Source organism: Lipomyces tetrasporus, assembly GCF_029532465.1.
Source record: "Lipomyces tetrasporus strain NRRL Y-64009 chromosome Unknown POJ06scaffold_7, whole genome shotgun sequence".
In the NCBI taxonomy this organism is placed as follows: domain Eukaryota; kingdom Fungi; phylum Ascomycota; class Lipomycetes; order Lipomycetales; family Lipomycetaceae; genus Lipomyces; species Lipomyces tetrasporus.
In genome coordinates this window covers 1,190,454-1,217,276 of record NW_026611602.1, presented here as the reverse complement: position 1 = coordinate 1,217,276, position 26,823 = coordinate 1,190,454, and the positions used below count along the sequence as shown (strand labels likewise).

General features: G+C 46.2%; 11 protein-coding genes across 11 annotated transcripts; 5 read left to right on the top strand and 6 right to left on the bottom strand.

The window, feature by feature from the left end:
* Positions 1-203: 203 nt before the first annotated feature.
* On the bottom strand, positions 204-1,253 carry POJ06DRAFT_291842 (uncharacterized protein; the record flags this gene model as incomplete). Its single annotated transcript, XM_056190373.1, has 3 exons — positions 204-376; positions 453-1,151; positions 1,211-1,253. 3 exons carry the CDS (start codon positions 1,251-1,253, stop codon positions 204-206), a joined length of 915 nt encoding a protein of 304 aa, XP_056042908.1.
* A 1,489-nt stretch (positions 1,254-2,742) lies between these two features.
* POJ06DRAFT_257013 (uncharacterized protein) lies at positions 2,743-3,023 on the top strand. Its single transcript, XM_056188095.1, has one exon. The coding sequence runs from the start codon at positions 2,776-2,778 to the stop codon at positions 2,986-2,988; it is 213 nt and encodes a 70-aa protein (XP_056042907.1). The 5' UTR covers positions 2,743-2,775; the 3' UTR covers positions 2,989-3,023.
* Positions 3,024-7,140, bottom strand: POJ06DRAFT_257011 (uncharacterized protein). The gene is made up of 4 exons (XM_056188094.1): positions 6,180-7,140; positions 5,884-6,127; positions 3,567-5,830; positions 3,024-3,521 (listed from the first exon to the last, which is right to left on the bottom strand). Exons 1-4 carry the CDS (start codon positions 6,639-6,641, stop codon positions 3,339-3,341), a joined length of 3,153 nt encoding a protein of 1,050 aa, XP_056042906.1. The 5' UTR covers positions 6,642-7,140; the 3' UTR covers positions 3,024-3,338.
* A 580-nt stretch (positions 7,141-7,720) lies between these two features.
* Positions 7,721-9,582, top strand: POJ06DRAFT_257009 (acyl CoA binding protein-domain-containing protein). Its single transcript, XM_056188093.1, has 6 exons — positions 7,721-7,828; positions 7,886-8,017; positions 8,083-8,155; positions 8,258-8,330; positions 8,381-8,926; positions 8,981-9,582. The coding sequence occupies exons 1-6, from the start codon at positions 7,813-7,815 to the stop codon at positions 9,086-9,088; spliced, it is 948 nt and encodes a 315-aa protein (XP_056042905.1). The 5' UTR covers positions 7,721-7,812; the 3' UTR covers positions 9,089-9,582.
* Positions 9,583-12,193: 2,611 nt separating this feature from the next.
* On the top strand, positions 12,194-14,936 carry POJ06DRAFT_212428 (VTC domain-containing protein). The gene is made up of 2 exons (XM_056185459.1): positions 12,194-12,962; positions 13,014-14,936. The coding sequence occupies exons 1-2, from the start codon at positions 12,329-12,331 to the stop codon at positions 14,699-14,701; spliced, it is 2,322 nt and encodes a 773-aa protein (XP_056042904.1). The 5' UTR covers positions 12,194-12,328; the 3' UTR covers positions 14,702-14,936.
* A 157-nt stretch (positions 14,937-15,093) lies between these two features.
* Positions 15,094-17,796, top strand: POJ06DRAFT_212427 (uncharacterized protein). The gene is made up of 4 exons (XM_056185458.1): positions 15,094-15,318; positions 15,378-15,524; positions 15,578-15,688; positions 15,743-17,796. Exons 1-4 carry the CDS (start codon positions 15,190-15,192, stop codon positions 17,678-17,680), a joined length of 2,325 nt encoding a protein of 774 aa, XP_056042903.1. The 5' UTR covers positions 15,094-15,189; the 3' UTR covers positions 17,681-17,796.
* Positions 17,797-19,580, bottom strand: POJ06DRAFT_256999 (Metalloenzyme, LuxS/M16 peptidase-like protein). Its single transcript, XM_056188092.1, has 2 exons — positions 19,223-19,580; positions 17,797-19,065 (listed from the first exon to the last, which is right to left on the bottom strand). Exons 1-2 carry the CDS (start codon positions 19,469-19,471, stop codon positions 18,007-18,009), a joined length of 1,308 nt encoding a protein of 435 aa, XP_056042902.1. The 5' UTR covers positions 19,472-19,580; the 3' UTR covers positions 17,797-18,006.
* Positions 19,581-19,793: 213 nt separating this feature from the next.
* On the top strand, positions 19,794-21,889 carry POJ06DRAFT_302376 (RNA polymerase III subunit RPC82-domain-containing protein). Its single transcript, XM_056190762.1, has 3 exons — positions 19,794-19,926; positions 19,980-20,036; positions 20,090-21,889. The coding sequence occupies exons 1-3, from the start codon at positions 19,918-19,920 to the stop codon at positions 21,857-21,859; spliced, it is 1,836 nt and encodes a 611-aa protein (XP_056042901.1). The 5' UTR covers positions 19,794-19,917; the 3' UTR covers positions 21,860-21,889.
* Positions 21,890-22,572, bottom strand: POJ06DRAFT_256995 (uncharacterized protein). The gene has a single exon (XM_056188091.1). It carries the CDS (start codon positions 22,498-22,500, stop codon positions 22,009-22,011), a length of 492 nt encoding a protein of 163 aa, XP_056042900.1. The 5' UTR covers positions 22,501-22,572; the 3' UTR covers positions 21,890-22,008.
* A 109-nt stretch (positions 22,573-22,681) lies between these two features.
* POJ06DRAFT_135258 (Mak10 subunit, NatC N-terminal acetyltransferase-domain-containing protein) lies at positions 22,682-25,956 on the bottom strand. Its single transcript, XM_056184442.1, has 8 exons — positions 25,724-25,956; positions 25,408-25,626; positions 25,282-25,349; positions 25,099-25,224; positions 24,791-25,042; positions 23,266-24,732; positions 23,092-23,217; positions 22,682-23,036 (listed from the first exon to the last, which is right to left on the bottom strand). The coding sequence occupies exons 2-8, from the start codon at positions 25,583-25,585 to the stop codon at positions 22,863-22,865; spliced, it is 2,391 nt and encodes a 796-aa protein (XP_056042899.1). The 5' UTR covers positions 25,586-25,626; positions 25,724-25,956; the 3' UTR covers positions 22,682-22,862.
* On the bottom strand, positions 25,724-26,820 carry POJ06DRAFT_256992 (mitochondrial ATP synthase). The gene is made up of 2 exons (XM_056188090.1): positions 26,260-26,820; positions 25,724-26,206 (listed from the first exon to the last, which is right to left on the bottom strand). The coding sequence occupies exons 1-2, from the start codon at positions 26,570-26,572 to the stop codon at positions 26,175-26,177; spliced, it is 345 nt and encodes a 114-aa protein (XP_056042898.1). The 5' UTR covers positions 26,573-26,820; the 3' UTR covers positions 25,724-26,174.
* Between the last annotated feature and the right edge of the window lie 3 nt (positions 26,821-26,823).

Here is a 26,823-nt window from a genome sequence, read left to right as displayed (position 1 = left end):
TGGTGGGCTGCACTTCTAATGGATGGAAATTCCTTCTTTTCTAAGGCCACAATAGCCTTTTGGATCTTTTCTTCAGATTGATCGCCTTTAGATGGTTGATTATATTCCATGTTATGAGTTATTGTGTTCGCAAAGTGGTAGTGGGGCATCTTATGACCAGGATCCCCATATGACCAGGATCCCCATACCCTACGTCATTGAAGCTAGTACTTCAAAGTGAGTTTGAGCTTGTCCTCGTTGACTATTTCCTGTTGTTTAGCCGCCAGTTGAGGCATGTCCCAGGTGACATTGATGTACCTCCCCCCAACCCAGGCCCTCTTTTCGGATGTGAGAAACACGAGTGTATTTGCACAGAGCTCGGGGGTATCAACAAAGACTAGAGAAAAAAGGTTAATACAAAGAGCATACCTATGAAATACAAGGATAAATAGATAATGAAAGAAAACACGAACCTTCTTTATAAAGGGGATCCTGATCCGCACCGATAGCGACAGCCATATCCGTAATACAATTACCAGGATGAACTGCGAAAGAAATCACACCTTTCTCAGAATATTCTTTGTTGATGAAGTCGGAAAGTCTGAACAGTGCCGTCTTTGAAATTTGATATGCACTAACTGTAGGTGCAGTCAGGATGGCCCCAACACTCGAGATATTGACGACATACGCATCACCGGTTTTGATCATCAACGGTAAAAGCGCTTGAGTGACGAGGTATGGGCCTCGCACATTCACATCGAAGACATTTGACCATGTTTTAGGATCATAGTCCCCAAGGAGACTGAAATCGCCGAATACTCCAGCATTGTTGACGATGACATCGCATCTACCGAACTCTTTCTCCAAGGCTACTGCAGCTGCCTTTACACTTTCAATGCTAGAGACATCAAGGGTGATAGGAAGATACTTTGGAGGTGTCCGATTAGCGGACAGGGCAGCCGCCTCAACGTCCGCTGCTAGGTCTGAAGTACCAGAGCGTGCTGCTGCAGCGATGAAAGAAGCACCAGCTCGTGCATATGCAAGAACTATAGCGCGACCAATGCCTCGTGATCCACCTGTAACAAGCACAGCCTTTCCAGAAAGGTCAGTCTTCGCAGGGTCGATTTCCGGATAGGTGTCACTGTGGACAGTGGGTGTAACATCATAGTCTCCTGCAGTCCATTACAATAAGCTTTACTTTTCCCTCTCTCGCATACCAGATACAACTTACCAGGGCCCTCAAGTGGATTCGGGGTTCCTCTTGGTGGTGGCATTGTGGGCGATTGATTAGCTACCTAGATACAGAAGCAGCGTGTCTTGAAACTTTGGAACACACACGAATTTTGACTCTAAACAAGATATTCTAAGACTATCTAGGTCATTTATATCATAATGGCAATTCCCTTGCTTAGAAATCAAAATTGTTGGTTTGTTCAACCAAGGAATGTTCGGGTATGTTATCGCCGGTAGCTCCATGACCCAGCTACAGTGGGGGGACATTGACACCCCCCCACTTTATTACTTATACCCGTTCACACCGCCTTCCAAATTAGAATACACTAAAATCCTTGAAACCTCCAAAAAGCCCTAATACCGCATATACCACCCCTCAGCGCAGTGTTATGAATCAGCCTATGCATGCTTTAACGCTATTAGGAAAGGTTGTTCCTATAAGTATAAGGATGATTAAATATAAGCATATAAAAGTTACACTGCTTTATAGACTACACGAGGAAGACCATTAATTAAGATTATATAAAGATAAAAAATGTATACTTTATATTGATAAGATAAGAGATATATAAAATAACCAATAGTTAAATTGAAAGAAAGATTTATATTATTATTTATAAAGTAATATCACAAATTATGAGGTAAATTGAAATTTAAAAATAAGTTTATTAATAAGTTTTTATAAGCAGAATATATATAATTAGAATATAATTAGTATAATTAATATTTATTAAGAAAAAGATAGAATAAAAAGAATAGTTATTAATTACAGAGTGTTAAATAATAAAATACTTAATAATATAATAAGGTATTGTATTAAGAATAGAAATAAGATCTTCTATAAGATGTAAAGATTATGATAGTTTTTAATATTTAATAGGGTTATTATAACTATAAATATTTAAAGATAATATTTAAAAAATAACTTTCCTAATAGATAAAAGATTATTTAAATAAGTAGTTATATTAATAAGTTTAAAGGACCTATTAACTTAATTTATAAGATTTATAATAGTAATTCTATAGAAGTTTCTAAATAAGTTTATAGTAGTTTACTTTAATAATATTATTAACTTACATTCTTTAAAAATGTTAAAAAACATAATAGTTATATATAATAGATAATAATAAAACTAATAAATATAAGATTAACACTTAAGATTAAGAAGTGCAAAGTTAATATAATAATTATTAATTATCTTATAATAGTATAACTATATACTAACTTAGAAGAAAATAAATTTAATACTTAACTAATTTATGTTAACTTATATTAATAAAATACAGTAGTTTCTAGATATAATTAGATATATTAGAAGATATTTAAAAAATTATGCAGGAATAATATAATTAATAATTAAGTTGTTATAACTAACACCAGTTTATTAACAGCACCGATTGAACTCGAAATGCAACAATGGCGCGAGAAGGGACCTGTAGGCAAGCTACATAATATTGTAGTATATATTCAGCGGAGTACACAGCGGTTAGCCAATTTCAGAGAGCTTAGTGGTGGCCGCAACCTTGTACGAGACAATTCTACTCGCTTCAACTCTTGGTACAATGATGATTAGTACTGCAACAAAACTTAAGACGGCTATCAACCTTTTTTGTCATCAATATCGGGAGAATAACGACGGCTTATTATCGGAAAAAGACTGGCAAGATTTACAAAAGCTTCAAGACTTCTTGTTATTCTTTTATGCTGATGCCTCCTTGGATGCCAGCATTAAGGACAAGCCTCAACAGCACGCGCTGGCAAGGAGAGCCGGCTAGAGACGGATAATTCGCGTTACCGTTTGTGTGTGCACACGAAGGTTTAGGATTTCTTAATTAATAGCAACATGAATTGTCATAATATACCTTTTTAGTAATTGCAAACTCTCCATCATACGCCGTCTAATCCATATACTGACAACGGCGAACCTCCCGCCCTCAGTAACAAATATGAAAATGTATCATACAAACGCCCGAAATGATTAACACTCCAAATACATTATCCCACATGTCTCTTTTCCTCCAGTGCAATAAACGAAAAAAGCCGTAATAAACAATAGCATTTACTCCATCCAAAGGCAATCTCCCCAAAACTGTTCGTTGAAATCTATACACCGCAGATACGTAGATTATGGCGTTGCGACCGTGAAGTAAGGTCTGAAATGCGGCTCGTCTTGTAGATTGTTTTTGACAACATAATAGACGTGCATGAGAAGGTTCGGAAATCGTTGCGAAAAATATGCAAGGAAGCCGTCCGGCACGCCCCCCAGTGCTGCTTGCACATTCGGAGGAAGGTCTTGATAATGATGTTTCTGACAACGTTAGAATCTGCTCAGAAAACGAATACTTGAACCTACCTTGTTCCTCAGGGCCCTCAAAAGATCAAGAACTTTGTCAGTGTGATACTTTCTGTATTTGCCAAGATTTTCAATCAAGCTTCTGTCTAATCGCTTGTACCAATCGTTATATACCACATGCTCTGGATCAGACTCGAGCTCTTCCAAGAGCTCACTTGGCGGGTCGCGCTGTTCAATCTCAAACCGATCAGACACTTCCAGTAAGAAGTCCAACCGCTTCTGCATAGACCAGAAGTATGGATGCATAAGCACATCATGGGCAGTCGGTCTCTTCTTCGGATCACGGTCAAGCATACGCTCTATCAGATCCCTCGCTTCAATACCTTGGTATCCTAGTGCCTCTAAATAGTCGAGACTGTACTCCCCCTTAATAATATTTGCCTCGCGCATATATCTGTCACCAAACGGATGTGAACCGTTCGACAAGACATAGTAGAACACGCAACCAAGCGAGAAGATATCAATGGCTCGTGTAGCGCGTCGGTTGGAAAGCGTATCGATGACAGCCGGCTCAGAGGCCGATCCAGTGTTGTTGCTGCTAGGCGAAATAGTGTGATTACTGGACCCATTTCCACTGCATGAATCATCCCCTTCAATCAGCAATTCCGGTGCTCGCCAGCCAGAAGTTCCTGCCGCATGTGCTGTCGTAGCGCGGAAACTGCTTTGGTCGCCCTCAAGCTTCTTGCACAGTCCAAAATCGGAGATTAAGAGTCGCGCAGGACCTGCATAGTCCCCGTGTCGTAATCGCCTCGGTGGAGCCACAAGAATATTCTGTGGTTTAATATCTCTGTGAACAATCTTTAAGGAGTGCAGGTACTGTAACCCATTTGCAATTTGATAGAGAACATTTGGAGGATCCATATGAGATACCAAGCCCGTAAACTCCGACGATTTTTCGATCACATCCTGAAGCGTTGCTGGACAAAGCTCTAGAGCAATGTACAGGAACTTCTGGCTTTCCTGCTTGCAGAAGTATCGAACAACATTTGGATGATCGTCGCTCTCTTGAAGTAACGAGACCTCATGGGATGCAACGTCATAAAAATCAAGTAGCATTCGCTTAACAGCGACTTCCCTGTTCTCGAACATACCCTTGTAGACAACTGTACCGTGACTGCCGTATCCAACTACAGCATCCGTAACTTCAAGAGAGTTTATCTTATAAGAAGCGCCAGACTCCGTATCGATATTCTCCGATTCTAGAGCATTCCGTAGCTGCACTCTAGGATCTTCATCCAGTTTGCCATTCGTATGATCATCGACAACAACAACACTCTTAACCTCCCTGTCGGTGTCCTTATTGCCGCCTCCGTTACCGTTTCTTCTCCCTCCCCGCGCTCCTCGCTTTCGTTTTTTCGGCGTCTGAGCATTTTCCCTCTCGGTGTTGGTAGTGAGAACATCTTCGACAGTGTCATTGGGAGATTGTCCGACGACTGAGGCAGTCGTCCCCTGGGGCATTTGCACATCCACGATATCCAGGACTTCCGACTGCCGAGGTACATCGCTAGCAGTGGCATGCAGTTTCTCCAACTGATGATCTTTAGCCAACGCCAATTGCGAGGAAACGAATTCTCTAAGAGGTCCGATTTTTAGAAAAAAATACGCGGCAACCAAGAGAGCCATAACGAATCCGATATCGACAACAGCATGTCTGGACATTGAAGTTAGACTACTAGACCTAGGCATCGAATTCGGATCGTAGCCAATTAATTGTCGTTCAGTGAACGGTGGATCGATGGCAGGTGGCAGTGCCCGGTCCCTCAATCGATTGCCATCAAGAACGCCGATCATCGATGTCTGCAGCTCTTCGCTATCAAGCGTGAAGGATCCGAGATTCCACAATGCGGAAGGCGCAGCCTTCACGAGATGAGGGTGATGTTTTGCCGAGATGGCATACCAGCCACCGTCACTTGTTCGATTAACATATATCGATTTAGAGTCGGTGTTCGCACCGTAATGCGTGTCAGGGGCCCTCGGCTGCGGCAGAACAATCAATTGATCGTTGCGACCAGCATAGTCGTCGAACGGCGAGAGAACGTCGAATGTAGTTATGGCCATAGATGGCAGAACACGATGCCAACTCCTGGTTTGATTATATTGGTCGACTCCGACAATCGTACCATCGTGCAATGCAAGTACGTACAGGTCGTCGAGGCTGCTGGTATGCTGGTTTCTTAGGTCGGTATCCATATTGTTTATATCCCAGGTCGAGTATGACACATTCCATATGACTCCATCTTTTGAGTGAATCTGAAGGCCATATTCTGTAATTTTGTCAATAAGCAAAACATGAATGCATGCGACTAATACCAAGTACCTGTGTGTCCGACCATAAAAGTCTCCTGATCACCCAGAGCATCATTCCAGTCGTCCTCATCAAAATCGTCCAAATTTTTGCGACGGCACAAACCAGCACTAGATCCAACGCCGTACACATTCACGACCCTACCTGTACGAGCACTAACAGAATACAATGTCGTCACTCGAGAACCTGTATAAGACTTGTCGTCCACAAAAAACGGTCCCTGGTCTACTAGCTGTCGAATTGATATTGGTAGTTTCTGGTCGATCGTTAGCACTCCACCTTCCAACGGACGATCAGACTATGCCCACCTGTGGACCGTGGTCCAATGTAAAATAATAGAGAGCACCATCGCCTAGGGGCTCGACAAGAAACATATCGTCGTGCGCAGATCTTTTCTCACCATTCTGCTCCTTCGGTGTAACCCTGACGACAGATTTCTCGCTACGCAAATTCCATCGTTCCATCCCGGTGTCACGCTCGCATGCATACAGCGATCCGTCGACAGTCGCAATCAGCAAAAAATCTGCCAGTTTCCAGTCGTCAAGCTGTCGTTGTTGGCTTAGTCCCACAGATGGCTTGTGACCACTTCCGCTTCCAATAGTAGATATGGAAGATTGCTGGGCTTGAGATCTCACAACATTTTCTTCCCTCTGCCGTCTGCCATTATTGTTCTTTGCGGATTCGGCAAAGTCGAGTATCAGCAAGATCAGACCGACAAGCAAGAACGTCGAGGCATAGCGACTCAAGGCAGAAGCGCAACAGCACTGCATCGGGCTAAGTAGCTGCTAGTCGACGGCAACTGACCGTGCGTGCGTCTTGATTAATTGCGAAAAGCGGGTGTTGTGTTGGTAGTCTGGTCGTGTACGGGGAAGCACCGAGATTCGAAATGGAGAAAGTTGCGGAAGCACGCCTTGCCGTTGCGTGCTGCGGTTAGACTCCCTTGTATTAGACGGCTGGTTAGACTCGGTACGGAGCAGTTTCAAACCTTACCTAAAAGGATATTCTACGCATTTGAGTTCCCACGTCGCGGGAGATAGATATACGAAAATTTCCTTGCTTAATTCGGATTGACCGTATGTGTTCTAATAATCGCAGTGTTTATGACGGAGCTAATTGGTAATTACACCTGCTCGCTCGTATGTGTGAAGTCGTACCCAACCATAGCTAGGCGATTTAACCGCGATCCAGCGCCACAAACTTGGTGCAAAATTTAGCTGCGTCACATAATAAGCGCCGGAGTATTTAATAATGGAGAAACATTAATAATGGGTTGCTGACCATATTTAACATTGTAAAATTCTACGTTGTCATTAGACATTAATAGTCTCTTGCGTGGCAAACAATGGGCAATTAACGCATTAGGGAGGTTTCAGGAGCTGACAAGATGCAGTCCCGCATACGTTCCCGGATGCAGGCTAAGCAGAATGACGTAGGTCGGATCCAGCTAAACACGCAGTTTGGACCGTGTCAGGTTATGGTTGCACCAGTTTGGCAAAATTTATAATAAACATAGAAGAATTGCAAACCATCGGGCACAGTAGCATTTTATCGACACTGAGATCGTAGTGTTACTTGTGGTCCTCTTGTATTGATTTGCCCGGAAAGATTTCCCGGATCCCGGTTACAAAGTCGTGCCATTAAAAGACTACAGTATCCGTGCTAGTTGCTATCGTGTGCTAGTTGTCTGTTCCGTGTTCGGTTACTAGACCGACTATTAAGAGCTCGGATTGGTGTGCATTGCCCAATTTCGTCATTTTAACAATGAAGTCAAGTCAACCAGTGGATCTCCTGAAACGTCATCGCCGTGCGTACGGCAACATTGTACCGCGGCTCAAAGCACTTTCTGACTTGCCCCACATTAAACACACACCGCACACAGGCGACCGTCCCCGCAACTAAAGCAATTCGCCCTAATATTTACTCGCAGTGCCATTATAGACTATGGCAGACTCAATTGGTATAATTTATGTACATTAGCACCCGGAGACTGGAGATATGGCTTACATCCACATAGATCGTGTCTTCGCGCAGGCGCTTGCGACTATTAGAGCGCTATCTAATCCGAAAGTGATAGCCGCGACGCCAATTCAGCGACCACCGATAGAGGATAGAATACATTTATACGGTCTATACAAGCAAGCAACCGGTACGTCTTCTCTGTTTAAGCTATGACGAGGGTTATGAGTTGGAACTGCTGACACTCTCGACCAGAAGGAGATGTCGATGTGTTGATGGAGCGGCCGACGGGGGATCGAGAAGAGGATGAAGCCGCTAGAAAGAAGTGGTACGAATTCTTTGTCTTGTAGTTAATTCAGGTCAAGTCGGCGACGGGCACGGTTGTTCAATGCCGCAACTTCTGAGCTAATACTTGTCTCGTGTCATGTAGGGATGCCTGGTATTCCCAAAGAGGTCTGCGCAAGACGGAGGCGAAACGACGGTACATTCCGTTCTTACTCGATGTATGTTGTTCCAAGTCACGTTAAATATAAATGCTAATTATGCTTGGTAGACGATGAGAAAATACGCCAGTTCCACTCCAGAGTCGCGAGAGTTGATTTCAGAGCTGCAATTCCTGTGGGATCAAGTGAAGGATGTACAAGACATGGAAACGGAGTCTCCGCCGTCACCTAGTTCTATATTATTGCAAAATCAGCCCAAATACCCGTCTACAACATCGTTTAGCCGTGTAAGCGAGATGACGCAGATCAGGGTACAGGGCTCCTCGGCTGCGGCAGCCAAGACTGGTCGTGACATAGGCAATGAGGTCGCAGAAGAGGCATCTGCAGATGACGAGGATGACGAGTCTGTGATGTGGCAGAAGGATCTTGTGGCCGCCATGGATAGCCTTAGTATTCAAGTCAGTCATTTAAGAGCACTAGTTACTGGGACAGCAAGTCGAAAGACTTATTTCGTGACAGCGCCGTCTACGCCGTCGCAGTCATTAAGCAGGATGCCTAGTCATCGACATCTGAGGCCCAAGAAGGCAGGGGACCGGACCCCCAGTAAAGGTAGGGACTGGCGAGGAACAATGGTTTGGATTGCCTTAAACTTTTGGGTATGTTCGCAGTGCTTCATGAACCTGATTTAATCCATTGACCTTTTTTTGTAGCGCTTTACGAAACGAGTAGCTTTTGATATAATCTTGATAGCAGCTATTATCACGCTTCTGAGATGGCAACGTAACTTGAGGCATGCCAGAGCCATGGCGCGAGTATGAAGTTCACTGCATATGCTTCCACACAGGAGCCGGATTGTTGCACATCGGGGTGTAACTACTTTGCATAAAGTTTGCTTGTATTATAGAAGCTGACTCGAAGACTGCTGAGGTATCTCGGAGACTGCAGAGGGATACTATTTATAGTTTGGATTTGTAAATATTGCCGTGGACATTTCTGTTCGTTTGCACAATTGCATATGTATTGGCCCGTTTGAATATGAACATGCACGATCATTATAATAATACCTCCGGCCAGACCACCAGCAAGTGACACATCTGAGGCAGAGCTTCTGCTCGCTATCTGAAGTGATTCTTGTTGGTGTTAGGTTAATTGCATGTCTCGTTCTGGCATAGCTGCATCGGGCACCTTGTTGGTTCACTGGACTCCGTATCGTGTCAGAACTTGAATCGAAGCTACAGTTTGCGACGTGATGCCAAGGTGGGCGGTATGGTGATGTAACTTCTAGGACATTTTATGAATAATAAAATTGTGGAACAAGGCTGCCGCGGCATCGACGCGTATTGTTGACATTCCCTAAACCCAAACAACCCCAGCCCTACACCGTGCAAACATCACGCGTCAGCGTCAGAATTGTAAACAACTGCTGCGATCTCATCGCCCCGTGTCTTCAACTTTGCGCAGAGTTCTCTGTAGTGTTCTGCAGTTATCTCTTCTTCCATACTTGTTTAATCTGAAAAGACTATAGCAATGGAGACAAATGATGAGGATCAATCCCGCCAACGCTGAACAAAGCGATACCACCAATACCGCGACCATCACGTCTGCCAACAAAGGAAGATGTGGACAGAGCAGAGTACTTAAAGAATATGGCACATAGAACTCTGTCCTGTAAGCATACTGTTGTGTGCGAGTGCTACTGATAGGTCGCGACTGAATGGATTTACTTTAGCTCCGTCTCCTCTAAGATTCCTCTACAAGCGAGCCGAGAGGATCTGGATAACACCCATAATTAGTATCTACGCATTTGCGAGAAATACGAACAAAGCACCGGTGAAGTTTGCCAGGATTATACGTTGCGTCTTCTGCTAACGGTTATTCAGGCTTGGCAGGTTGCTCTGTCTCTGACGTACCTGTTGACCTCAGAAACGAGATGCGAGCGATGCGAGAGGGATATTGATCGACAATATCGCGAACTGGGTGACCAATTTCGCGAGCTCGAACTGAAGCATCAGTTTAGTATGCAATTAAACTGACAAATCGATTGTGCAAAGTGTGTTAAGTGGCTGAAGTGGTACAGTCCCTGAAGCAGCAAGTTATTGTATGTGTTGTGTGCATTACTGTTCGAGTATGCTAATGTTTATTTTCAGGCACGTAAACGTGAGCTGACAGAAAGTGGTCAGCTAGCTATGGAAGTTGTGTTTTTGGATGGATCGACGCTATCGTCACAGGTAAGCCGAGCAAATGTGCAGTTCTATTCCTGTACTGACGGGTTTAGGGCCTGCTGGCGCTATGATATGTTGAAAATGATCAACCGTGTATCAGCAGCAGCAGCGCGGAATCGATCTCGCTTATCGATTCCGCCTAGTGCTGACTGAAAGCTGCTCAGCGTAGGTTTAGCACAAGCTCCAGATAGTGTCACCAAGGGGTTACCCTTCAGCTTAGTAGTTCCCCAGGTATCAGCTGGATGCGCACTTCCTGACCGCACTAGAAAAGTCTATAAGATCTTCTAATTCCCTCGGAGACACAGGAATTAGTCTGTGATTCTCCAGCCCCTTCACAGTAGTTCATTCTTCTTCCACCCACGTCGCCATTCATTCCATCAACGATATTATCAGGACATTCAAGAGCTCAATGCCAACTTAGCAAGACCATATGCGCGTGGTCATGATTTTGGCCGTACAGCTGCGGAAATAAGAAATCGACTCAGTGGGGAATTGGGAGTCGTTCAGGTGACAGAATATGCTTCCGTAGTCCATGTTAGGTGGTGTGGGCAGGGTTTTGTGTGGCTTCTTTGCTTTGTGTTTTTGTGGCTCTTGCTTTCTTGCTTTGTGTTTCATATCCGGCAGATTGTACATGAGGTTGGGAGCCGGCTCAAGTATACAAAGGGCAGTAGCTCACACAGAATTGAACAAAAAAGGAAACAGAATAAATCGAACATATGATTATACTCAGCGAAAAGGCACATCACTGCAAAGCAAATTCCGATTGCCATTGGTGAATATCTTCGTGACCAGTGAGCACACAAATTCTCACGTCTGGGTAATGCAGCACCCGAGTCAGTGAAGCAAAACTTTAGTACATATTATCAAGCTAACATAATAACAGAAGAAGTGGTGTTCCCAGGTAAATCGCCAGATGTGTTCACAACTGATGTCGACAGGGCCCGAATGTTACGAGGAGACGATCAAGGTATGACTCACAAAACAAAGTTCCGATTAACTAAATACAGGGTCTTTTATAGAAAACCGTACTATACATGTCATCTATGCCCTAACCCGCTGTCCTTGGTGCGGCTTATTGAACGTGAGACGGTGTGGATCTTGTCACAATGCCGGTCACAATAAGCGCCAGTGCTCAAAATAGTTGAACAAACAGTCAACACAAGCCATAGATGGCGAAGGTGACAGTATATTAGCACACAACGTATAAGATGACAGTGACCATACCCGCCAACAACTTGATGCGATCTATGACGCAACTTTGAAGAGCGCGAAAGCTTGCTTGATGACGATGAACAAGATGCAGATTTGGGGGTGATGTGGGGCGACGTATTGTCAGGAGTTATGTAAACATGCTAATAGTTCAAGCATTCACATGTGCGATAATTGGGGACAAAGCGAGATAGATGGTAAAGGCAGGAAAAAAGGGTTGAGAGTGTTTCGAATGGGTCAGCGTTGATTTTGCTAGAACTTGTAATAATTTTAAAGCCCAATTTTTTGTAACTATAGTCAACAACTAAAAGTATGTTAGTTAGTTTTAGTAGTTTTTTTAACCTTCTGCTAGCTGCAGTTTAAATGCAAATCAGACGAGGTTAGGGCTTTATGAGAGGCAGGTACACCACGTTTCTAGCAGGCAAAGGAGATTGGGCGAAAGGTTAGTGAGTGGATTCGGCCCGTCGTAGAAGCATTCTTCGAAGCCCGGCGGGATCAACACCGACACTCCCAGGCATATCAACACCGACACTCCCAGGCATTTCATCTGTTTTCTTTCTTGCTCTTCATAATAGCACCGCTCCACATCCACTACGCCACGTCCAATACCGATTCGGAGCAGTCAAAATGCTGTTCGGCGTCAAGCTTGCCAATGAAATGTACAAGCCTTGGGCGGCGTCGTATATCGACTACGAGCGTCTGAAACGGCTACTCAAGGAGGACGATGACCAGACCGCGCCGAAAGATCGTCACAATGCAAAGCTGTGGACAGAGAAGGACGAAAGCACCTTTGTCGCCGCGCTCGACGCCGAGCTCGAGAAAGTCTACGAGTTTGAGTCCCACAAGTACGCTGACCTGAAAGACAAGTTGTCTGCGGTAGAGGGGCGCATTCCTTCCAACGGCGACGACTCCGCTTCTGCTCAGGCTGATTTTGACGCGTTTGAAAAGGAGCTCGACCGTACCCTTGCTGAAGCCCAGGAGCTCGAAAAATTTACGCGTCTGAACTACACGGGTTTCTTTAAGATCGTCAAGAAGCACGACCGACTCTACAGCACGTACTCCGTAAGACCACTGTTGCAAGTCCGACTTGCGGCACTACCATTCAACTCAGAAAACTACTCGCCGATCTTGTACAAGCTGTCGTCGCTCTATGCCTATGTTCGAGATCACAAGGCCGGCCTCCCGCAGGAGCTCCACCCGGAGGGTACGTTGTCAAGGGCACCGACATCGTCTGCCACCACAACTGTCAAGTCCTTCAAATGTGAGCGATGTATTGTGTTATATATTTGTTTCACTCTAACTGAAAGCGCAGTCTGGGTCCATCCCGATAATCTCATGGAAGTCAAGACATTTATTCTGCGTCATCTTCCACTCCTTATCTACAACCCCCAATCCAACAAAATTTTGAACCTATCAACGCCGGATCCTACCATCACCACGCTTTATTTTGATAATCCTGAATTCCAGCTCTACCTCGAGAAGCTCGAATCTCGAGAAACTGCGTCTTCTGTGCGACTGCGATGGTACGGCAAGCTCAATAGCCACCCCGAGATCTTCTTCGAGCGCAAGTTCGCAGATCCCGAGGACAAAGAGGTTGTGCAGGAGCAGCGTATCCCTATCAAGGAGAAGTACGTTAAGCCATTTATTGACGGCACGTACTCTATGGAGAAGAGCATTCGCAAAATGCGGGAGCGTGGCTCTCCAGTTGCCGAAGTCGAGAAATTTGAAAAGGTTGTTGCCGATATTCAGAGCTTCATTCGTGACAACAACTTGCAGCCGGTTCTGCGCGCTGTCTACTCCAGAACAGCATTCCAGATACCGGATGACGATCGTGTTCGTATAAGCATCGACAACGACATTGACTTGATTCGTGAAGATGCGTTGGACTCAACTCGACCTATCCGAGATCCGGAAGACTGGCACCGCCATGACATCGATGACATGGGTCTCGAGCATCCTTTCAAGACCATCCGCAAGGGCGAGATTTCCCGTTTCCCGTACGCTGTATTGGAAATCAAGGTTGCCATGCGAACAGGGGACAAGAAAATTCGACCATCATGGGTTAAGGACCTGATGGCGAGCCATCTCGTCAAGGAAGCCCCCAAGTTCTCGAAGTTTGCGCATGGTGTCTCAATGCTCTTTGATGACGAGGAGTACATCAACGTCTTGCCATATTGGTTGTCGGAGCTTGAGAAGGATATTCGCCGGGATCCGGAGCAGGCGTACGCGGAGGAGTTGAATCGTAAGAAGTTTGGCGACCAGCCTTTAGATCTGTCGTTGAAGGCCCTAAGCTCGTCTCCTGCTGCAGGTGCATTTGGTAATGACGCCGTAGCTTCATTACTGGCGGCTGTCGGTGAACAATCAGCGATTCACGGACGACAAGAGTCTATTTCAATTTCTCTGCGCAGTTATGTTGACGAAGCTGACCGTGAGCACCAGCAAATTATTCGAGAAGATATCGACGAAGACGAGGAAGATGAAAGCTCATCTTCTTCGGACGAAGAGGAAGTGGAAGAAGAAGGAGAAGCCGGCACCAGCAGCCGTCGCCGACGGAAGCACAGAAAGTCCCGCGCACGTGCGGCCAAGTCTTGGTTCAAGCGCCACCGCAAAGCTTCCGACAAAGCATTCAAGCTTCCACCTGGTGTCGAGCGACCGAAGCGCCTTCTTACCCAGTCTGGGCAGGTTATGGTCGAGCCAAAGGTATGGCTTGCGAACGAGCGTACTTTTAACAAGTGGTTGCAGGTTACGGTTCTGCTATCGGCTCTCACATTCGGGCTTTACAATGCGGCTGGTCAATATAATACGACCGCTCACAGACTCGCCTACACATACTTCATATTGACTATATTTTGCGGATGCTGGGGTTATGGTGTTTATATGCATCGGATCAAGGCCATTCAGATGCGCAGCGGCAAGCATCTCGACAGTCCGGTGGGTCCCGTTGTTATCTGCGCCGGTCTCCTGGCAGCCATCATTTTGAACTACTACCTGGATGCTTGAGCGTTACGAACCCACAACTTTGCACTCAGAGATGTTTTGGAACTTATATGTAATTTGTAGTGATCCACTAAGATTTTTGTTAATTGTCGTTTTGTCATGGTGTAATTGTATGCATATGTATCGAGCAAGGTTAATTTGATGCGAACTAAATTCGATAGTTATCGTAAGGACCTGAGATTGTATTATTAGTTTTATGGTAATAATAAGTTTGCCGTTCGGAGACGCAGTGAGATGGCACACGCATGGCTGTGGTGGTTAACATTCGGACATCATGATGTTCGGCAAACTAATTGCTAGCTAGGTCTGTCTGCGGGTAAGGGTCACAAGTCGATGTTAGGGTTGCTATTTGCATTTACACGTCACATCATGATGTAGTTGCCTATGATCCTACAGCGGACTTTTTGGTCTTCACCAACCACACTGTCTGTGCTTTGGCAGCATTTTAATAGGCTGCAGACGGGGAGATTGGTGTCAGTGCAGAAATTACAATGGCGTCGTCATCATTGTCGGTGGGAACCGATCGGCGGTTGACGCGTAATCGGCTCAATCACCGTGAGCAAGCGGCCAAGAAATTTGCGGACGAAGATTACGACGGTGCTATATCTCATTACACGACAGTATGATTGGCAGGATATTTTGTGAATTTTATTTGTGGGTGAGGCTGATTGTGTTCCAGGTCTTGGACGATTTGCGACTCACCCATACGCCGGTGGATGTCGGCATTCTCGAAAAACTGAGTTTGTCGCTTTTGAAGACAAAGAAGTTTGACGACGCGTTGACAATTGCGAAAGGACTTATTGCTCGTGCAAAAGGGAATGCCGAGGTATGCGCGTGTCTTGCAATTTTTGTGAGGCATTGATAGCTAATGCGTTGTAGGGATATGTACTAGCTGCGAAAGCTCAAATGGGATTGAAGGACAATGTCGCTGCTGTTGATGTTTTGGCCCTTGGTTTAAAAAATGCGTTGCAGCAGGAGGATATTTGGAAGGTTAGCATATTGTTGTTTGATTAATCGGTCAGAAATACTCACAGCCCAAGCTAGACCATGCGAGACGTGATCGATAACCGTGAACAAGAAAACTCAAAGACCAAAGATCCAGAAAAACGGTTGCCACTAGAACTATTCCAACGCGTGTTGAAGTATTTACCATTCCGACAACTTGTTCTGGTGCAATCCGTCAGCAGAGCTTGGCGGGTCGTTATCCTAAACACGCCAGATTTGTGGACGACGCTCGATTTCCGGTTCACGAAGCCGTTTGGCGTGACCGTGAATTTAATGCGCGGGTATTACAGTATTTCGAAAGGACATATCAAGAAGTTTTGTCTCCGCACAACCACGGATACTGTGTCATGGAGCGAACTTGCCCTGAAGCATATCGTTTCTCGAAGTCACGAAAATCGACGAAAGACAAAGACGAAGGCGACGTGGAACATAAAAAATATGTCTAATACCGGAGAAAGCAGTTTACGGTACTTGAGCATCGAATCCGGCGAGCGCTATACGTTTGACAATTGGCACGCATTTGGCACGACTACGCTGAACGTCCTTTCAAAGCTGGAGGTCTTGCGAGTATCCGCGTATTCCTTGTCACCGATTATTCACATATTGCTGAATGGGAACCTTCCCAATCTGTATATATTGGACTGTTATCACGATATAAGACACGGTGAAGACTACATGTTTATTCAGTTCATGGACATTCCTGCCCCATCTGATGCCGCATACGTCCCGTTGAATCAGATCAAAGTCTTCAATCTCGGAGGGAGTCCGAGAATTAAGGCTGGTCATCCGGGTGGTGTTAGTGTGCGCGATGTATTCGACCCAGAAACATCGACGTATCTAAAAGTGGTCATTGATCCAGAAGGCTTCCATCACTTGCTTCGTCTCTTCCCGAACCTAGAGCGATTATCCTGCGTAAGCGTACGCATCACAGAAAGTGACTTCTACTCCGACGACGAGTTCTCGATGGAATACGAGACGGGCGGGCTTGTCGATCCATTCGAGATGTACAATCCCTACGACGTCTACGCCCGCAGCTGGTTCGGGCGGGATTATGATGGTTTTGATGACCGACCGGGGGACTTTGCTGGTCCCATAGACAGCTACAACTTCCGCAGGGTCGATCTGCGGCACAATCCGAAGCTCGAGACGGTTAGATTCTCGCACACAAATATGAACAAAACGCCGATATTGCCGCCATCGTGCAAAACATTCGAGCTGCGACAAACACCCATGACTCCGCGCACGTTGAAGCACATCAGCGGACGGACACACTACTCCGATGCTACAACCGGTGACATTGATGCCGTGGTGCTAAATGAATACGAAAATTTGGAGATGTTAGAAGTGTCATTTAGCGAGAGCTTGTCGAATGACGAACTACTGGGCGCCTTGTCAAGATGTGACCCTAACAAGCTTAAGTGTCTCAGCTTACGAGGGTCTATGTTTGTACGCTATGACATGGGTGCGTCGCTGGGCTACCCCTGCTCGGAGCCAGGAACGTTTTCGAGCGCTTGCAATTCACAGAAATCCCGACCGTTGGCTTCACAGTTAGTTGATTTGTGTCCAGAGTTGCGATTCTTGGATTTGGCTGAGAACGACGACGTGACGGATTCGGTGATCGAGCAGTTGCACGGGCTCAGGCATTTGGAGGTTATCGACCTCTCCATGACGCGGGTCACGATCAAGGGCATCGCGTGGCTGATTGGCGGAAAAGCGCGGGCAGATCACGGGTCCTACTTAACAGTGACGGAATTGTGCGAGCGAATCAAAGCGAATTCGGATCGCTTGGCCGCCGGCACGACGCCGTTCTTCATGACGTCGATCAAGACGCTGGTCTTAAACAACTGCGAAGCTATTTCGGAACAGGAGTGTTACTGGCTACGGAGCTGTGGATTCGCGGTTGAACATATGGCCATGATCCAAGAAGACTGGCGAGAGAGAGATTGGGATGCCGAGGATGCCGAAGATAACTTGTAATATTTAGCTTTAGCTGCAGGTTGTACATACTCATCGAGCCATGGTGTAAGTGTACGTTATAAATAGAGGGAAATGAATGCATAGCTCTGTATAGTATTTGTCGAACAGATGTATATTCAAATGCTTATTTTTTTGTCAAATTTCAAACAACCATCGATCGATCGATCAATTACAACGTGCCATTATATTACATCTATTACAGATATTTATATCAAGTTTATCCCAGTTCATTGTAAACAATGCGGTCCACCAGTTTTGTTTAACTGTTGACATAAAAACCTGCTTCGCTTAGTCGTCCCAAACACCTTGTCCTTCGTGCTTTACGTTTACGCCTTCAATCCCAGTTCGTCAACATACGGCAATTCTGACACCTTTCCGACGGCGGCAGCTGCGACCTTCTCGGACAAAATCTTCTCTGCTAGACTCTTGACGGAGTCAGCTGTGACACTCTCAATCTCGGAAATAATTTTGGCAGCTGCTGGCACACTACCAGAGCTCAAAAGGATCTCGCCCACGCTAGCAAGGCCAGCGGCGCCTTCGAGGGCAGACAGAGCGTCAAACTTGGCACCGGCGATACCTTTCTTCAAGATCTCGGGGCTGACCCCAGTAGCGACAGTTTTAAGAGCGTCGACGGCTGCGGCGCCTGCGCTCTTGATTTCTGCTGGGGAGCCAGTGGCGGTGACGGTCAATAGGCTCGACCCACTGTAAGGAGTGACCTTGGCGTAGGCCTTGCCGGCGGTCGCGCTGAGGAGGGACGCGCCATACGACCACTTTATGCTGGAAGCGCCGCCAAGGACGGAAGCGAGGACATTGAAGGTAGGAGAAGGTTCGGCGGCGACGCCGAAAGTGAGCAAATTACCAGCCGTGGAGGGGATTCGGAGCTCACCGCCGTAGAATGTAGACGCATTAGTGGTCGACGCGGTTCCAGCAGGTGCAGTCTCAAGGTAAGTGCTGACGAGGTCAGAGAGCGTGTTAATGTCTGTGCCCGAGGCAACGATCACGAGATTGGACTTGGTGTAGGCAGCATCCTTGTAGGACCTGACATTGTCAATGGAAATTGAATCGGTAGCCTGGGCGTATAGCGGGAGACCCAATCCTTTCCGGTAAGCGGCCGAGTTGATAGCTTCAGAAGCAACGAAGGCAGCTTCGGCGTCGGCAAGCTTAGCATCCAACTTCAACAAAGGAGCAACAATTTCAGCAAGCTCGTGACGGGCAAGCGTTGGCTGGGCGAAAACATCGCTGAGAGCCTCGAAGAAATATGGCAGATCATCCTTGAGGAATCGAGCAGTGAGGACGATTGAGTCGCGGGTGAGAACACTGGTGAGCGATCCTCCCAACAGTTCAGTCTCACGAGTTAAACGGAGACCTGAACGCTTCGGTGTGTTCTGCAGATCCCAATTAGCTTACTCCGTCACAATAACGAAATCTCCGCATTTCGACTGCTGACCACATCGGGACTCTGTCATGACAAAGAATATGTGTGTCGAATGCAAGCAACTGAGTGCATCCTTCAAAGGAACACGGTGTCGGAGCACGACATACCTGGTAGGCGAATCGCTGTAGAGCGTGGGCGACACCTGGAACAGTCGCGTATCTGCTGCCAGCCTTGATGACGAAGGACAGGGTGGTAATTGGGCCGGCGATATCCTTAGTCGCGATCTTGATGCCGTCGACAGTGGACGTCTCGAATCCGAGGTCGGCAGCAGCGGTCGCCAGGGAGCGGGAAGTCGTTGTACGGACGGAGGAGCTGGCGGCCCTGCGGAAGCAGGCGGACGTAGGAGACACGAGCATTGCTTGTTGAGTGGATTGGAGTGAGTTGTGAATGTGCGCGTGTTAAGGAAGTCGTCCCGAGATCAGGCAGGTCCGAGTCGAAGATGCTCACAGGTTCGGTTGTGGTGCGTTTCGACGAAAACTTTAGCGAATCAGCAACCACAGAATCCAAAAGCGTCTCATTGGTCCCGGGGAAGGGGTTAGGGTTAATTGAAGAAAATGCGAATTTGTGGAAAATTCATTTTTGCCTGCAAGCCAGTTCTTCCAAAATGCATTTTTGCGAATTTCAAGCTCTGACGCAACGTCCGTACGCGTGGGTGGGTGACTTCGTAAAAGACTGCGCAGAGCATTCTACTTACTGTATGAGACTGCGCAGAGCATTCTACTTACTGTATGACAAAGATATAATTATACTCGGCAGTTTACCTCCTGCAGGAGACCTCGAAGCGTAGGGCTGCTGTTTTAAAATGTCGCAGGTATTTGCATAGCTCTTTAACGTGGTCAGTGCAAGAACTAATAAGCATCTTAGTACGAGAAGGAATTCGTGATTCTCTTACTCCGCGACATATATGGAGATATCGCGGCGGTAGGTGTCTATAACTATGCGGTTCCTGTATAGCAAGATGCTGACCCGCATAGACTGTTGTCGACACACTGCTGAAGTACGGCCGACTGACGCTCCAGCTGATCTCAAGATATTCCAAGGTGGCCCCCTCGACAATCCAACGCGCACTCGTGCCCCTAGTGCAAAACAGATTTGTGCTCTACTGGGTAGACGATAATTCCGGGGTTGACAATGCTACGTACGTTGCTTCTACTCGGAATATGTACAATATGGCGCGGTCAGGAGCGTTCGTTAGTTACGTTTTGGACCGTTTCCCTGACGCAGCCGGTGCGCCGGATATCGTTAAGAATTTGTTATTGTACGGACATATCAGAGCCTCGGATTACCTAGCCGCACAGTCGGCTTCACAGGCAGTAATGTCAAGAAATGCACTCACGTTGTTGCTGCAGCACAAACTGCTAACAACGCTAAAGAGGCATGAATTCAACCCCCAGTCAGATCTCTACATGCGAATATTTAAACGACGACTAGCAGCCATTCCGCGTAGCAAGACTGTATCCGAGGCCAAGCGAGAAGTTCAAGCACACACAGAGGCTCAAGAAGAGTTTCAGGTCCTCAAAAGAATACATGACGACATCAATGACGGGTTAGTCGCCGCTGCGAACACCACCTCAAATGGAACTTATGGGAGTAGAGGGTATCCATTGTCCGAAAGCTCGCCTTCGAAAACTGTTGACGAATCTGCAGTCTTAGCATTAAATCATGATAAATTTGCTGTGCTCATGCGAGCGCAGATATTAGTGCAATTAGTGTCGAAACGGATTGGAAATGTCACCGCTGCAGTTTATAGACAAGTTCTAGATTGTATGGAGCCTAAGCTATTCCGATGTGTGGACAATTCCGACAAAGCTATTAATGTGACATCTCTCGAGATTCTTCGCCGGCTGGACGCAGACATTGAGCTCGGAAGTGCTCTCGTGGTACAATCCAGTAGGAAGCGATCAAGATCCTCAAGCAGTCGCATTTCAAAACGCCAAAAGCGCAAGCATTACAGAGACGGCTCTGTAAGCGGGTCCGATGATAGCATGCCGGGCAGTGACATTTTGGACATTGACAGCAACCGAATTGGGGATGACAAACAACGCGATCATAGCGATAATAGCGAGCATGACGATGACGACAATGCTGATGACACTGTTGTCACAAATTCCCGCATTGAGCATTTGAATTTCCATCTCGCACTTTTGTCGTGCAACCAGAATCTTCCCTTTATGAAGAAAGTTGGCAACAAAGGCGGTGGCGAGTGGACTATTGATTTTGGTACCTTGACTGCTCGTGTTCGAGAGTTAGAATACGACAAGTTGATTACACAGAAGCAGGGTCCCATTGCCTGTCGCTTACTACGGATTATTCGTGAAAAGGGACGAATAGACGAAAAACAGCTTGCCCAGATCGCGCTACTACCACCTAAGGATATTCGCTCTCATCTGACCGCGCTTCATGAGATAGGATGTCTTGATTTGCAGGAAGTTCCAAGAGGCACCGACCGCGCACCAAGCAGAACTTACTACTTTTGGTACCACAAGCCAATGGGCGCGTATGCACTAATGACCCAAGCCGTGCTCAAAACCATAGTACGGTGCTATGCACGAGTCGTAGAAGAACGCGGACGACGACCAGGTGTTATGAGCAAGCTGTTACGCGAAGATGTTCGGCGAGATGAAGCGAATATGCTTACCCCGGCTGAGCGAGAGGAAGTTCGGCGAGTAAGAGGTGTCGAGGAACGATTCATTGCACATTTGATGAAGTTAGACAGGCTTGTATTAATATTTCGGGATATGTAGTGTAGGGTTTTTGGACAACAAAAGTTTTGGATGTTTATTTAGTTTGTAGGATCTAAGAAGTTTTCTTTGTACCATAGGTAATCCCATCTTTTGCATCCTACATCACGTATACACCTTGACATACATTTACTGCTATTTGATACTAATAATCATCGGTCTAATTTTTCCTTGACAAACGCAGAGACCTTCTCAATCGCGTCAACGTGACCCAAAAAACCTGCCGCAGTAACGCCAACATACACCGGCCGGTTCGTACGCCTAGCCAGCACTCGCGCCAACCGTAGCGCCAACTCCATAGACTCCTGTGACGAACTGTCTTGTCCTCCTAATAACGTCGTAGCCACCGGCTGTGCTGTCGATTGGTCGCTAGCCGGTCGTGGAAGCGCATAGACGAACACGCTTAGCGGGGTAGTCGGTGCTTCTGAAGTTGTCACATGTATTATTATAGGCTGCGAAGTGATATTTTGTGATGTTGAAGACAACGATGCGCCGATTGTTTGTGATGGAGTGGAGGGAAATATGGTGAGGTGACAGAAAAGAGTGTATGGCGGTATCGATATTCGGTGCGCTAGAGGCGTGATTGGAGTAAGCCCCGCTGTTGTAGTGGATAATGATGCTGGTTGCTGAGTCGTACTTGCCATGGGTATTCTACATGACACGATGGTCTGTTGGTCAATGAGAGGTTAGTTGTTGAACATAAAGGAAATACGTGTGACGCTGTGAATGGGGGGTCCATGATATTCGTCTTTCAGGGGTCACCATCTACTCGGAAGCCACACTACATACAGTTCAATGATCTGGACACCAGCTAAACCGCTTCACCTCTTGTTCCACAATTGCATAGACACATAATGTATTCCACAATTGCATAGACACATAATATACATCCCGGAGAAAAGTTCCGAATGAACCATCAAGATATAACCCGGACAAATGCAACTTCTACCTATTTTGTATCATACATTGCGACACCAACTGAATGGAAAATCCGCCATAAAATCTGTTAGTTCCCGGTTGAAACAGAAAGTATGGGGAAAAAAGGATGGAAGTTATCATGCTGAATGGATATTTTCAGCTTATTCTCTTTTCCGAATGAACCAGGTTGTAGCTTCATTTGTCGCACTACTGATATTGCGACGTTCGTTCCTATGCAAGAGCGTTTGAGATTTTGTTGCATCTATACAGAAAGTTAATTGCAAGCCTTATGTAACTGTACATGAGAGACGACTGACCTTGGCAGAGCTTTCTTGCACTAGTTTAGAGTTGACTTGTTGCTCGGGTTTCAGCTTGCTCCAGGCATCCGTCATGTTGCGAGCCTTGTTTACGGTTATTTGGGCATTGTCAAGAAGGGGGTCAATCTAGTAGACGTTAGCAATGCGACCATTATTACGGCAGAATAAACGCACCTGCCAGTCACGGAGATCGCTCAGTCTCTTGTATGTCTCAAATGAAGGGACCTCCGGCACACCTATCGTGCTAAACGGCTTCAAACGAAGCCTATACAGCAATTCCGGCGCCATGAATTCCTTCTTCGACTGATCAAGCTGACTGACGGCAAATGATCGAACACACCCAGCCCGTACTAGAGCGGCTATGAAACACATATACCCTTGGCATAACTCCTTATACGCCGCCATCTGGGACCGCAATCCGGCCAACCAACTGCGCGATCTCATGATCGATTGTGGTGATGGGGGTGGTACCACAGACGCAAGCTTGCCCTTGTTCTTCTTTGACTTCCGGGGCTTTGTAGAATGTGTGCTAGAATCCGGTGGCAGAGCAGCCATGATCTCGAGAACCATTTCGATTCGCGCAATATGCGAATCCATTACACCAAGAACATAATCACCATACCAAAGCATAAGTGGCCATTCATCCAATCTATAAATATCCAACTCAAACCCCATAAATACGATCCAAACCATGATCTGCAGTTTCCGAAAATACACCCACGATGACAACGGCAAAGCACGTAAACCTTCCTCGCCGCTCCTTTGATCGGTAGACAGTAGTGGTGAGAATTCTAACATGTCATGGTTTGATTCTAAATGCTCGCTATCGACTTGCAGTGAATCCCAGTCCAGAATGACGCCGCAAAGACGTTGCCTCAGTCGTGACCGATTATGACACATTACCGAGAAGAGGTTTTCAAAACAAACTTCTGCTCTGGTGAAAAACATCTCTAAAGCTTGATGGCAGGAGTGCGACTCATCTATGGCAAACAACGCCGGCGAAGGACAACAGAGATCAGTGATATCGGCAATAACTGCGTCTCGCATTGAGAATTTACCAACTATCTTCCGGTTAACCAAGAATCTTTTAAATAGCTGACACCGGACGTACGGCAACTCGGTGGGCCGTCGCATCGCAAATTCTTCAAAATAGGCAGTGATGTCGCCCAAAGATCCATAGTCATGTACTCGCAATACATCCTTCATACCACTTAATAACCTCTCCAAAATCCTAATTCCATCTCCGAAACTTGTTTCTACCTTCGGTCTAGGAGGCATTCCGCATTCCAAGCGGCCTTGGATTGCAATACTAAATGCAACAGGAAGCGGCTCAGCAAGAGAATGCGTACTCATTACTGTCCGAATGAGGTCACCAGTACCATCCAACAGTTCAATTTGCTTCTCTGGTACATCATCAGCGGAATCCAATGCTTTGATCACCATGAGACGCAGTTCGAGACGGGATATGAATCCGTCGATGCAACCGAGAAGGTTCGAAGCTTCCTGATTATGGTGTATTTCAGTTTCGGTCCGGAGTTGTTTCATTTTGCTAATCGCATCGATGAGACCTGTACATATATCTGCTACCGGCACGAACTGCATTAAATCTAATGAGTACGTTTGCGTGACAATATCCTCGTCCTAAATATAACAATTTTTAGACTCGCTCAGGACTCAATAGACTCAAGTTGTTACATACTTCCAGGATTTCATTGCACTGTAACCGCCTTCGGGATAAATCACAGGTTTTGATAATTCCTAAAACAAACTCCCGTAGGACGACATGAACAAAAACACTTTCCAAGTCCTTATCCGACGGTATCGGCACGTCGTTGCTCTCGTCCCCGAAATGAGCACTTGAGACGCTGCCGTTGAAGTTGTTGAGAGCTTGCTCGATATAAAGACATGTGAACACCGTTTGACTTAACGCGCCACCTGTATGCCAGGACATCTAACGAACAGTAAGCGTTATGCTTGGACAACTCAACAACGCGTGTAAAGATATACCTCCATAGCAAATAACTCATCCATGACCCCGAGAACTTTTCTAGCGCTTCGGCTAGCTTTAGTATCGAATTCCTTGTCATGGGAGAGCATATCCAGCAAACCGGTGTCCATTTTCAGGTCCATCATCTAATAAGCAATTAACAGAGATTTCAATTTTTCACTTATTCATCGAAATGGTGGTACCTCGAGAGCATTAATGGCGTTCACAAGCTCAAACGTCTCCGACATAGCCAATTCTCCCGGTTTGATCTCTAAATGCGCGTTCGTAAGCTCCACAGGACCATATCACCTGAGAAAGGTCGGCCTTACTTTGAGTCTCCTTTGAAAATATATCGGTTATATCCACATAATTTGGCGCTATTGTGGGAATTTCTATATTAGACTCGCTGGTTCCATGGATAGCTCTGTTGTCATTTGTCCGATCGCCCCCATTTGCGTCATTGGTCGAGGCAGTCAGAGAGATGCCACTGGCTTCCAATGTACCCATTGTAACGTGGGAAAGATATTAGACGTTGACGGCCTAGCCTTCTAATCAAATTAGCTACCCCCATCGAGATTCACGCAAACTCGGGCGTTGATTTCAATCTTGTGAAACTGCCGACCAACGGAAGCTGTCGCAACTTACTAATTGAGAGCTCGCTGACTACGATCCGACCATGCAAGCATAGATTTCCTAAAGCCTCGGGATGGTGAAGGGTTGGCGCGAATTGCCAAATTACGGCATCTCCAGTCGAGAATCGGTTTTCTCGGTCATCGGCAAGACGGCAACCTCCCAAAAATCCCTACGCAATCCAGGTGGTCAGCCAGCACCGCAGACGCAGATTTCCGGCGCAGTTTACACATTTACAGGACTGCTTGCTGTAGCTCTGAGATCATTGATAATTTGGAATAGTTTAACCTCCGCGCATGCAATCTTCGACTTTCTAGCATCGGAAGTCTTCCAAAGTCCAATTAGGAAATAGGTTTACGTTGTTCGTAAATGTATTATCGAACTAGTCAACTTCTATGTAAATCCATACATAAAACATGAATCTTCACACCGCAATTTTCGGCCACGAATGCTATCTTAATGGAATTTACTTCTTCTCATTATTCTCATATTCGCCCTCTATATTACCCGTCAGCATGGATTCTAGCCTACTAAGTAAACCAAATACTTACGCTTGCCATTAACCCACTTAGCACCACGAATCTCACTGTTCTCACGTCGCTCGGCCGCAATGCGCTTATCCTCCTTCAATGCCCGACGGGTAGCACGAGCTGCAATGGCAGCATATCGATTATAACTATATCCCAATAATCTCATCAGCATTCCGTTATTCCAAGCCAATATCATTTGTCCGTGTTCGCAAGGTGGAGCGGAGTTGTGGTCCCTTGTATCGAGAATGTAATTGGCCAAATTCTCCGCCGATCTCAATCCCGACACAATCAACCACCACCTCTCACGGCAACTTTTTCGCGACAGCAAAACCATACTTACGTCAAACCGGCTTCTTTCCAGAAAGTCATTGTGATTGATGTCGATATTAACGATTCGCGCAAGTGGATAACGAAAGGTGTGGAAATGAAGGAAATAACGAATGCGCTATCTTCTCGGGAGTAGGGCAAGAGTTCCGACGCGCACATACACGCCCGCTGCTGGGAATAAGGTTTTACACTTAAGGGTTAGGGATTGTTCTGTTTGTTTGTGTCGTCCAGATTTGATACAGACGTAGTGCCCACAAT